The 11957-nt window shown below is 46.2% G+C and overlaps 1 protein-coding gene across 2 annotated transcripts in view; it reads right to left on the bottom strand.

Annotated features, from left to right (window-relative positions):
• Nucleotides 1–304: 304 nt before the first annotated feature.
• LMCD1 (LIM and cysteine rich domains 1) overlaps nt 305–11957 on the bottom strand; it is a 58455-nt gene continuing 46802 nt past the window's right edge. For both annotated transcript variants that reach the window (XM_032326065.1, XM_032326058.1), the window contains 2 exons: nt 3142–3357; nt 305–967 (listed from right to left, as the gene is read on the bottom strand). In XM_032326065.1, coding sequence (XP_032181956.1) covers nt 809–967; nt 3142–3357 — 375 coding nt within the window. In that variant the 3' untranslated portion in view covers nt 305–808. The remainder of the gene's footprint in view (nt 968–3141; nt 3358–11957) is intronic.

Below are 11957 nucleotides of genomic sequence, written 5' to 3'. Positions count from 1 at the left end.
CTGGTCTTACTCCCAGAGGAGTTCCCTCATTACCTGTGAGGGCAGCTGACCTCCCGGACGCTGCTTTCTGGGGTAGCAGGAAACATGACACATTCCCTCATGGATCTGGGGCTTCCTAGAATGGGGGACACAGGGATTCAGCCTGGAAGACCTACACCCTCAAAGAAATCTGATGAGACACAGGTGACAAAGAGACATGCCAGCCTTTAGGGTGCTTCCTGCCACCACAAGCAGTCAGGGTCACAGGGCTCACTGGACACAATGAAATCACACCGTGGTGTGAATAACTACACCGGGACATATGTGGACTTCATAAAACTTTTATTGATACATTTATCATGCCGAAAAAGATTTTTATTTAAAATTCCAATTCCATTTGAAAAGGAGGCCACAAATGATTGTTGGGGTCCCAGCCTGTTCCGGGAGGAGCGCCCCTGTTCGTGAGAAAGCACGCACATTCTACAGCTACGTGATCTGATCACCCAGAACTGCATTCTGGGAAACTCCTAGAGATCCTTTGCAGGATGCCAGCTGTGTCTTTAGTTGGTAGCTGGGAAACAACAACAAAATAACTCCATTCTAAGACTCCTCAGAACGTTGTTGGCTTTGAAACTATTGACCTCAAGGATCTACCACCACCCAATCTAGAATATATGTATGCATATCTATATATATTCCCACTGAAAAAAAAAAAATCACTGTTTTTGTTCCTTGCTGTTGGCATATCAGACAGTTAGGATGGCTTCAGCACACCTGGCCTTTCTTCTTGGTGGGATCCTGTGGGTTCTGGCTATGGATGGGCAGCCCTTCAGGAGCGCTTGGACTTGCTGCAAGTCGGGCATAGAAGCTGCCCCTTGGTGACGATGTAAGCCCGGCCACTCAACTGCTGCTCACAGCCCTCACAGACAAAGTGCTTTCGGTGCCAGGCCAGGTCCTCCACGCGCTGGTAGTCCTCCGAGAATATGATCTAGGGGACGGGAACAGAGGAAATGCATGACTCAAGTTCTGTGCCTAGTAGAGACAGTGCATGGAGGACAAGTTGTAGATGGTGGTTCCTCCTTCCCCATTCTCGTCTTGACCTTTAAATGCGTCAGTGGAGGATTCTGACCTAAATCTCAGGCAGTAAGTACAATATTTGGCACAGATCATGATTGCATTTTAGCTTCTTAGATGGGGAAAAAAAAAAAAATTCTCTGCCACAGGCAGGTTTTACTTATCTAGCATCTGTAATACTCCTTGGCCCAAATTCAGAGCCCAGCTGTGCTCAGAGATGTGATTACATACCCCAGTGAACACAGCCCAACTAAGGACCAGTGGTCACACAGGGTCACTTGGGCTTGGAATAAAGTAACACGTTGGAATATGTATATATATATGCTGAGGAATCCTTGAAGAGAGCCAAATAGTGTACTTCTTAAATACATTTTATGACTTGGGGGTCAAACAGGAATCAGGGAACCAGCTGCATGACATTGGGCAAATTATCTGTCTGTGCCTCGGTTTCCACATCTGTGGAATGGGGACATAAAAACTACCTATCCCACAGGGTTTTATGAGTGCTACATGTGTTACTACATAAGAAGTGTTTGGCATAGTGACTGTTTTATGACCTCTCTGAGCTGTTCTCTTTTCAAACATAAAATGTAGACAATGATGGTCTCTCCCAAAGGGACCACTGTGAGATGTAAGTGGCACATCACATATAAAGTATGGAGCAAATGACTGATCCACTGTATTCCCTTAATGATGGAGTGTTGTGACTCTAGGTATACTACTGTCCTCACAAAAATGAGATTGTGGGTGGGTGCGTGGGTGGCTCAGTTGGTTAAGCGTCTGACTTCAGCTCAGGTCATGATCTCAGGGTCCTGGGATGGAGCCCGTGTCACAGGGCTTCATGCTCGGCAGGGAGTCTGTCTCTCCCTCTCTCTCTGCTCCTCCCCCTGCTCATGCTCTCTTTCTCTCTCTCAAATAAAATTTAAAAATCTTTAAAAAGCATGAGGTTGTGGGGCAGGCCTGCTGACAATCCTTTTCTCTCTTAACCTCTCTTGATCACAGTTACTAGGTAAGACCCTTGTAGGATTTCAACTTCATATGGAGAGCAATACGTGGACGGTGGGAGGAGGGAGGAGGCAGATACTGGCTCAAAACGAAGAAGACATTTCTAACCCTCATATGTGCCAATGATGAAGGTAGTGAGGTTCCTGTTGTCATAGGCATACAGACAGTCGTTACCATTATCATAATTATCGTTGTCATTGTTAATATACCTTAGAGTTGGGGCACCTGGGTGGCTCAGTGGGTTAAGGCCTCTGCCTTCGGCTCGGGTCATGATCCCAGGGTTCTGGGATCGAGCCCCGCATAGGGTTCTCTGCTCAGCAGGGAGCCTGTTTCCCCTTCTCTCTCTCTCTGCCTGCCTCTCTGCCTACTTGTGGTCTCTGTCTGTCAAATGAATGAATAAAATCTTAAAAAAAAAAAAAAATATATATATATATATATACCTTAGAGTTCCTCCAGCCTGAACTCATATTGGAGAGTCAAAGCCCTTTCATGGCATCTCTACTGTGTTAAGTTAATGTTTTACCATATCATACTGTATTATATTGTAAGACTACTAGTAGCTCCTATTTATTAATTACTTGGTCAGGCCCTGTGCCAAGCATTTTCGTGCATCATCTCACTTTATCCTCATAGTAACCCCTTGGGATGGGCCTATCTTCCTCCCGTTTTATGAGTGGTAAATTGCGGCACAGGAATTATGTAGCCACACCACTAATCTTGTAGAGCCAGGTTTGAATGTGGGCGATCTGCTTTCCAGCGCACACCTCCTCCCCCCGTACCCCCACAGTGTTCTTCCGAGCACTTACTAAGTGCCAGGCGTTGTGCCAGGGATAAGACCTGACAAGAACAATGTGTCCAACCCATCCTGAACAACCCCGTGAGTGTGAACTGATTTCTGCCCCAGTTTGCAGATGAGGACACAGAAGCTGAGCTCAGGATTCCAGCTCCGAACCTCCATCTTTCTATCTGCGGATCATATCCTCAATGAAGCCACATCCACCTTGGCCTCCGGGTCCTCTCCCGTAGTCGTGGGAGGACACTCCCCACTCCCCACTCCCCCCCCCTGCCCCCGGGGCCTCTCACCTCATCGCAGCCAGAGCACCGGGGCCTCAGGCTCTCGCAGTAATGGCGGCCACACCAGGGCGCACCGTCCTTCCAGAAGTAGATGAGGTCCACCAGCGGCTCAGAGCACTTAACACACAGAAAGCAGGTGGGGTGCCACTGCTTACTGTACCCTGCCCTGTCTGCGTAGACCACAGGGCTGTCGGCGGGGGCCACTTCCTTGCAGAACTCACAGACCTAGATGAAGACACCAGGGATACAAGGTGGTCAGGAGAACACTGTGACACGGGTTCAAGTTTCCACTCTCATCTCTTTATTTCCTGAGGGCCCTCCAGCAAGTTAATGTACCTCTCTGTTCCTCAGTGTTCTCATCTTCAGTGTGGGATAACAACATTGCCTACCTGGTAGGTTGTTGTGAGGACTAAATACAGTACTTGTTAAGCTCAGGGAACCTCAAATTTTTATCCTCCAGGACCCTTTATGTTCTTACAAATTATTAAGAACCCCAGAGTGGTTTTGCTCATATCGGTAATAGTTGTTGAGATTTACCATAAGAAAATGAAAGCTGAATAAAAACTCAAGTAATTATTTATTAATTCATCTAAAAATAATAAACCAACATATTAATAGACATATTCACCATTAAAAATAACTGTCCCCCCCCCAAAAAAAAACTTAGTGAGAAGAGAGGCACCACTTTATATTTTTGCAAATCTCTTCACTGACTAGCTCAGTAGAGGACTGTGCCCGTGATTGCTGTAGCATTTTATCTTTTGCATTATGTTGTTTTCTTTGCAATATAGGAAAAAAGTCTGACCCCTCACTGGTATGAATTTGGTTAAAGGAAGGGAGGAGTATTTTAACAGCCTTTCCAGATAACTATGGAGATTCTTCCTTGATACTATATCCAAACTGGACAAGTGGTAGTTTCTCAAAAGTCAATGTGGCCTCTGAACCGTATCAATCAACCTTCCATCCTGGTTACATTAAAACCCACGGGACACCTTGCACTTTGAATGGATCTTTTAACCACATGTAATTATTCTTTAGTGAACTTTTACTTTTAGAAGAGTTCTAGATTTACAGAAAAATTGTGAAGATAGAGAGAGTTCTCATAGACCCCACACCCAATTTCCTCTGTTCTTAACATTTTAGAGTAATATGATATACTTGTCACAATTAGCCAATATTGGTATGTTATTATTAACTCAAGTCCCAACTTTATTTCGATGCTTTTAGATTTTACCTAATATCCTTTTTCTATTTCCAGGATATGTTACCTTTAGTCCTCATGTTTCCTTTAGGTTCCTCTTGGGTGACTTCTCAGACTTCCCTTGTTTTTAAATTTTTGTTGTGTTTTGTTTGTTTGTTTTTTGAGAGAGAGGGAGAGCACGTGCACATGCGTGGGGGGGTTGGGGGGAGAGAGAGAGAGGGAGAGAGAGAAGTCCAAGGAGGCTTGGTGAGGATGTGGGACTTGATCTCATAACCCCGAGATCATGACCTGAGTTGAGAGTCAGACAATCAACAAACTGAGCTACCCAGGCGCCCCTAGACTTCCCTTGTTTTTGATGACATTGACAGATTGGAGAAGTACCGGTCAGTTGTTTTGTAGAGTGTTACTTTCAATGATTATATCAGGAGGAAAACCACAGAGGTTAATTGCCATTCTCATGACATACTATCCAGAGTACATACTTCATCCATCGGATCTTTTGAGTCATTTTGGAGTTATTTCCTACCCCTCAGAACTCTGGTGAGGCTGATGCTGATGGTAGCTCTGTCATTTCCTTAAGACAGCTCTCCGTCCGGCACTGTGCTCAGCACTGGGCACTCCTTCCAGAAATGCACCGCTTACAGAAACCCCAGAGAGTTACTTCCCCTTATACTTTAGCTCCCTTTTAAGAAAATCATTATTTCCCTCCAGACATGGCAAAACTGAGGTTCAGAGAGATTCAGTGGTTGCTCAGTAATGTACAGCTGATAGGCAAAGCTGGGATTTGAACATGGGCCAAGCCTGACCCGGAAGCCAAAGGTCTTTCTACTACAGGGTGTGTAGGCGTTGGTGAACCGCAGCCACTGCCAAACCCAGCTGCTGCCTGTCCTTTTAACACCCACCAGCTAAGACTAGATTTTACATTCACACTCCAGTTCAGTGAAATGTTTTCTCCCAAAAAAGAATTCCATTTTTCTCATTGGCGGACCTGTATCATGGACTGAATTATCGCCCCCCGCTCCCCAATTCCTATGTTCTCCTAATGTGACTGCGTTTGGCGTAGGGCCTTTTAGCAGGTTATTAAGGTTAAATGAGGCCATAAGGGTGGGACCCTACTCGGATAGGACTGGTGTCCTTATAATAAGAAAAGAGACCAATCACCTTCTCTCCCATTCTGTGCACGCACAGAGGAAGTGTGAAGACACACTAGGAAGGCAGCTGTGTACATGCCAGGAGGAGAGGCTTCGTCAGAAACCTACTGCACTGGCACTTTGATCTTGGACTCGTAGCCTCCAGAACGATGAGAAAATAGATTTCTGTTATTTAATCCATCCAGTCTGTGGCATTCTGTTATGACAGCCCGAGGTGACCAATATAACCTGTATTACAAAAGCCCATACTTAATGATATTATTAGGTTTTGAATTTCAGAAATAGAACACTTGGTTGGTGGAAATTTGTTTTCTCTCTTGTTACATAAAGTACCTACATAACATCATCAGTTTTAGCTCTTGGCCTACAGCACCTGAAATATTTACCACCTGGCCCTCCACAGAAAATGTTTGCAGAGCCTGGCTTTAGAGGAGAACTCGATCTGACTAAGCACCAATTAATTACAGGTCAGCCCCAACAGAGATATTGTTTTGCCATGCAAAGATGAGTAGGTACATTTTAAGAGACTAAACAATTGGCATTCTTAAGTTATAGACTTGAATTACATACTTAGTATATATTCTTATATACAAAGAGGAAATAAAAGTTATGATGATGCAAAGCAGGGAAAGAAAACCAAACGACAAGGAATGCCCCATGTCCTGACAGGGGTCCCTAAGCACAGCAGTTGTCGAATGAATGGCTAGATTAAAAAAAAAAAAAGGGTGTGAGTCCTTCACCCAATGAAAACCCTGTTCCCCTGCACATGGTTGAGTCCCAGTTCCCATGGAGCTCATCAGAGGGTCTCAACCAAAGACAAGTGATGAATCATCATTCCCTTATTTTCACCATCCCGTTGGCACAGCTGGGAGGTGTAAAGTCTTTGGCAAGCACTGTATGAGTACCAAGTGAATTTTCTGGCTGGCTGGCTTTCTGTATTTCACAGGACAAAATTTCCAGACCTTTTCCTCCCTAGCAGAAGGGACTTAGTGTCCATCCACCACCCAGCTGGGTATCCCTGTGATATACTAGTGGGGTTCCTGATTCCAGGTTTCCTAGAGGTTTCTTAATGTGGAAGCAGGGGGTGGGATAAAAATGCACCTGGTTGTGTCTGGGGAACATTGGAAAGCACCCACAACCCACAGAAGGAAACGAAGGGATGGGAGGTCAGAAGGTTTGGGGGCTGTGAGCCCAGGTTATGGTTGCAACTTCTGGAGGTAATGGGGAGCCATGACTGGTTCTTGAGGCCGGGAGCACTGTGTTTGGTTCGTACCGTAGTGAGATAATTCTAGTGGCGGCAGCAGCGTGGAGGGGAAGGAAGAGAGAATAATCCGTGCCCACAGAGCTTTGGCCCCACTACGTCCGAAAGCTCTGTCTCAGGGTCTTCCCTCAGTGAGGAGTATCTCTTCCCTCATTGTTCCCCCAGCATCCCTGGCTCATGGCCTTGTTACTACCAGTAGCCTGCCCTTTTCAAAGCAAACAGTGTCACTGCCATTTTATGAAAACAAGATGTCTGGGTAATGAGCCCTGTCAGCATGTGTCAGAAACCAATTTCCCTCTCTGGCCTCTCAGTTATTTTCTGTACGCTTTTCCCCATCATCTCAAAGGATAGAAGATCTGACAGTGTCCCAGTTATGTAAGCCTGGTGGCCCCTCAGAGACGAGGGGCAGGCTAGCAACCAAGAGTTAGAAGGCGTAGCCTGCTTGGCTCCTATGATCCAGGCCCTGCCTTTCTCTGCACAAACTTATTCTCCTACAACCTTGGTACTGAAGTTGACAATTTCTGAATTACAGTGGATGGTTGAGAGTGGAGCTAGCTGTGTGACCTTATGCAAGTTACCCTACCACTCTGTGCCTTAGTTTTTTTCATCCATCAGGTGAGGACACTAATAATATTAACACCATATAGTTGTTCTTGGGATTAAATGAGATAATAGAATTAATGGACTTTATAAGGGCTCAGTAACAGCTCGCTAAAATCTCCTGTTGTTTCTACCCCAGCCTTCTTTATAGAGGAGGGGCCTGTAGCTCAGAGGGGTTAAATCACTTTCCCAAGATGACAAGGACATGTTGAAAGCAGGATGTGCTTTTGGGTTGAAGGCCTGGGGTTTCTTTCCATAACACCATGATCACGCAGATTGAGAGGATGTTTTTCCTACCATCGATGAGTTTTGTTTTTTCCCATCTCCAGTTTTTCCATCTGTGCTTGGCCAGAGGACAGAGTTGTATGAATTGTATTGCCAATAGCTACTCCAGACTCCGCTATAGTCAGTCCCTTCTCCCAATCCAACCCCTGTAAGACAGTGGTTCTCAGGCCTGTGTCTGCCCCAGCTGCCCCTAGAGCACTCGTTGAGACAGACTGTTGGGTCCCATACCCAGAGTGTCTGATTCAGACAGGTCTGGGATCAAGCACAGGAATCTGCAAGCTCCCGGGGATGCTGGTGTGGCCAGGGGACCCAGTTTGAGAACCACTATCATAGAGTGTCTAAAAATGACCTTAAAAATGAGCTCGGCAAAAATGACATCACCAATTCAGTTCAGTCACAGCAAAAGCTAATTCAGATTGCTGGGATGCTTAAGTTCTGGACAATTTTTAAGAAAGCCCAGTGTGGTCATTCTCAGGCTACTTTCCCTATGAAGGAGATACTGTGGCCAAGTAAAAGTCCCTTGGGACTATGTTAAAGGGCATAGAGAAGAACACTCATCACTAGCATATCAACGGGTCCATCTTCATTCTGTCAACCATCTACAATCAGAGCTTATCCTCGAGAATCTAACATCTGCCATATAGCTTAGTTTGCAGATTATTTCCCCCTGGGGGGAGGAGGTGTGGCATAAATCTTTCATTGGTGGAACAAAGGTGAAGTTTCTCCTTGTGCTACTGAAGCTTGGCTCTGTCCCTGTTCAAATGGTGAAAGATTCTGAATGAAAAAGGTCTAAATGAAAAGGTTTGAAAATTCGGTACTTTGGGGCTTTGTCGTGTGTAAAACCACCTGCTTGGAGAAAACTGAGGAACACTTTAGATGGCACTGCCTTGGGAGCTAAGATGTGGTATTGTTGAGGTTCCCTTGGTCATGGTGTGGGAAATGATGTTGGCCAGTTCTTGGACACGCCTCCAACCATGGGGTGTCTAAGTCCCTTCCTTTGGTTGTGGCCCCTCCTTAATGACTTGCTCTGTTGAACAGAATGTAGTGGGAGGGATGTTACAAATTCCTGAGGTAGGTCATAAAAGAAAACTCAGTCTCTTCCACTGGAATCTTTCTCTCTACACACACTTTGGGAGTCCTGGGCAGGCAGGAAAGGAACCCCGAGACCTCTTTGCCAGGGAAGCCCTGTGGAGAAACCACACAAGCCTCTGGCTCCCAGCCTGCCAGCTGCTCCAAACGATGCCACACGGGCAGAGATAAAATAGCCCCACCGAACCCTGCCCAAATTGCCGATTTGTGAGGAGGACATGTGTTATTTTTTAAAGCCTCTATACCTTGGGGTGTTTTGACATGCAGCAGTAGGTGACAAGAATATCCAATGTGGGCACACAGAATTATTAAGTCTTCTGAAACAGGAGTTATCGAGACACCAAGTGTTTAAGGCAACAGTAGATTAGGGACAGTGGCCAAGGGTTACGTGGCCAAAGAACTATCTCTCTGAACGGAGCTGTGTTGGCCTTCAGAGAATGATCAACAGATACGGAGAACCCTCCGAACCAGCAATAATCTCTCTCGAGGTTGCCAGAAGTTCTGTCCTAATCATTCTGTTCTCTGGAAGGCTGTTCTCCAAAGGCCTACTCAGTCTAAACCCAGAGTGCCTTGTGAAAATCTTACTATTACAATACAGTAAATATTAACACAAGGGCCTTGAATTCAGGCGCTGGGTTCTTTCCAACACAAATACTCAACAATTTATTTATAAACAGCATCTCCTCATTTCCTCTTATGGTGATTATTCACCATCTTTGCTTTGGAGCCTCGTGTATCCCAGAATTTTTTTTTTTTTTTCTTTCTTAGTTTCTTTCCTTTTTTGGCTCAATGTCATTTCTGGCATCTTTAAACTCTTGTGTTCTGTTCCCCTGCAGTTGTCTTCCTGAGACTCCTCACAGTACAGACTGGGCAGGCTGGATGCCGTGGTCAGGCTGAGGGCTTTGGAAGGAGAACCATGTCATTGCTTCATCACGGATGAGTACTTAGATAAGTCACCCACCTCTCTAAGCCTCAGTTTCCTCATCAGTAACATATGGCAGGCCCTAGCTCACGGGAGAGGCTTTACATATAGTGATCACCATTGTTGGCCAGCCGTTTCACCTCACGCTTCTCCTTGGGGCAGATCATTGAATACAGAGCTCTCTGCTGAGCAAGGTAACATGTTAGGCATTTCTAATGGACTCTCCTTCACTGTTTTTTTCTGATAAAGGGGGATGTGGAGCCAGGAAGGTTTCATAAATGCTACCCCCTGAAGAGAGGCCGTCAGCCTGGGGTGTTCTCAAATCCTGCTTTGACAAGGGTGCAGGCAAGGACTGGCTTCCTACCGAAGGAAAAAGCCTTACATGGGGTCGTCTCTGTTGCAATGGCCATGCGTGTTTCCTGCAGCTGCATGGGAGCTGGGGAAATAGAAGCTTCCACTTGCTGGAACCCTGGTGGGGTTTGGGGTAAGGCAGGCCTTTGTTCTAATTCTGACTTAACCACTCACAAGCTAGATGACTAGAAAAAGGGGGAAATTGTATTTTGTAGGAGAATTCTTAGAATTCAGTAAAAAAAAAAAAAAATAAAAATAAATTGATGTGAAGCCTTTGGCATAGTCCTGCGCACAATCTAGACAGTTAAGGGATGGCAGCCAACATCACCAGCATCATCATCCTATTAACTTATAAGAGCAAGATGAAAATGGATAAAACCAAAGTAATTTTTTACAGTGGTTCTAGTTCTGGGGTTAGCAAATATATCTGTGGGCCAAATCCAGCCCACCACTTGTTTTTGCAAATAAAGTTTTATTGGCACATGATTATAGTCCTCTGTTTAGTTCCTGTCAGTGGCTGTGTTAGAGCTAGAGTAGAGTAGAATAGAGCTAGGCCAGAGTAAGTAGTTGTGATAGAGACCGTATGGCTTGCAAAACCTAAAATATTCACCATCTGCCTTTTACGGGAAAAATTTGCCAGCTCCTGTTTTAGTCAATGGAATATGATGCAGCCCAGTCCAGGAAAAAAAAAAAAAAAAAAGATGCTTGTGAAGCCCATGTGGCAACATGGAAAAGTATTTTCTGTGGGGAAAAAAAAATCCCTTTAATGTCATTAAAATATCTCCATTGTAAAGGAGGAGGGAGGCACATGTGGAGAAGCTTGGTAACCATGGTGATTTTCTGGGCCTTTTGGCCTGGGTCCTCCAGCTCATACAGGGCTCAGGATGTGGGGGTGGGGCACTGGTTTCAAATTCCCGGAGAGGGGCTGGCAGGAAAGCCAACCTGCAGAGCCCACAAGCCAAACATCTGCTGCACAAAGGTTTGGAAATCCCTTGCCCACAAATATGTCCCTTGTTGGGGCTGGAGTCAGGCTGAGCTGCCCGCTGCTGTCAGTTTCCATCAGAGGCAGAGCTCGGTGGGAGGGGTGCTGCAGGGAAGGGGCTGGGTGGGGGGCACCCGGCAGGGATGATAAATACTAAAGGGTGGAGATTACATCGACTGCTATGTTCTGGCTTTCTTTCTCCTTTCTTCAGTTACAAGTTTGGGGTGTAGGGAGAGGTGGAAATTCCACGCCCAGGAAATCCGTATATTTCATTTCTGAGAAAATACCAAGTAAGCATTCTCAAGGCCCGGAAACGTTTGGTGGGGCTGTTAACAATCAGAGCATTGAAGTCGTTGCCCTCGCGGCCCCAGGCACTCATAGGTCCCATCCAGGTGGGAGAGGTGGGGAGCAGAGGGCCTGGAAAGTGGATACAGAGCTTTGTCATTCTGGAGTGAATGTTCCAAGTTGCTGGAGTTGGCAGTTCCCTGGCCATGGAGCCCTGTGAAGCCCTCCAAACCCAGGAGAACTCACGGTGGGAGGGATTGGCGTGCCGTGGGCAAGTCCTTCCATTGTTCTTGGCATGCAGAATAGAGGTCCCCAGATTCTTCACTGGACTGGGCTGGCGGGGACTCCCAACACTGCCACTCACCCAGCAAACCCACATACACACGCCTTTGGTGGTGGTGTCCCCACCTACCCAGGTCCCACCCCAGGGCTACTCAGACTTATCAGGACTGGTAGCTCACAAGGACGTGGGATAGAGTCCCAGCCTCACCTATTATCAGCAAGCCTCTTAACCTCTCACTGTGTCAGGTTCCACATCTGTGAAATGGGTGTGACAACCTCAACCTCTCCTGCTAGCTGTTAGGATGGTTCCAGAAGACACGAATGAGCCTGCTGGGCAGTAACAGACACTCTTCCACCTGTGCCCCCCCCACCCCCCACCGCCCGGTTCCTTGCAGGCACATATACGTGGGGCAAGT

The sequence above is a fragment of the Mustela erminea genome, chromosome 1, assembly GCF_009829155.1.
Source record: "Mustela erminea isolate mMusErm1 chromosome 1, mMusErm1.Pri, whole genome shotgun sequence".
NCBI lineage: Eukaryota > Metazoa > Chordata > Mammalia > Carnivora > Mustelidae > Mustela > Mustela erminea.
Note: the sequence above shows the minus strand (reverse complement) of the source record. Positions and strands in the feature narration are given on the sequence as shown.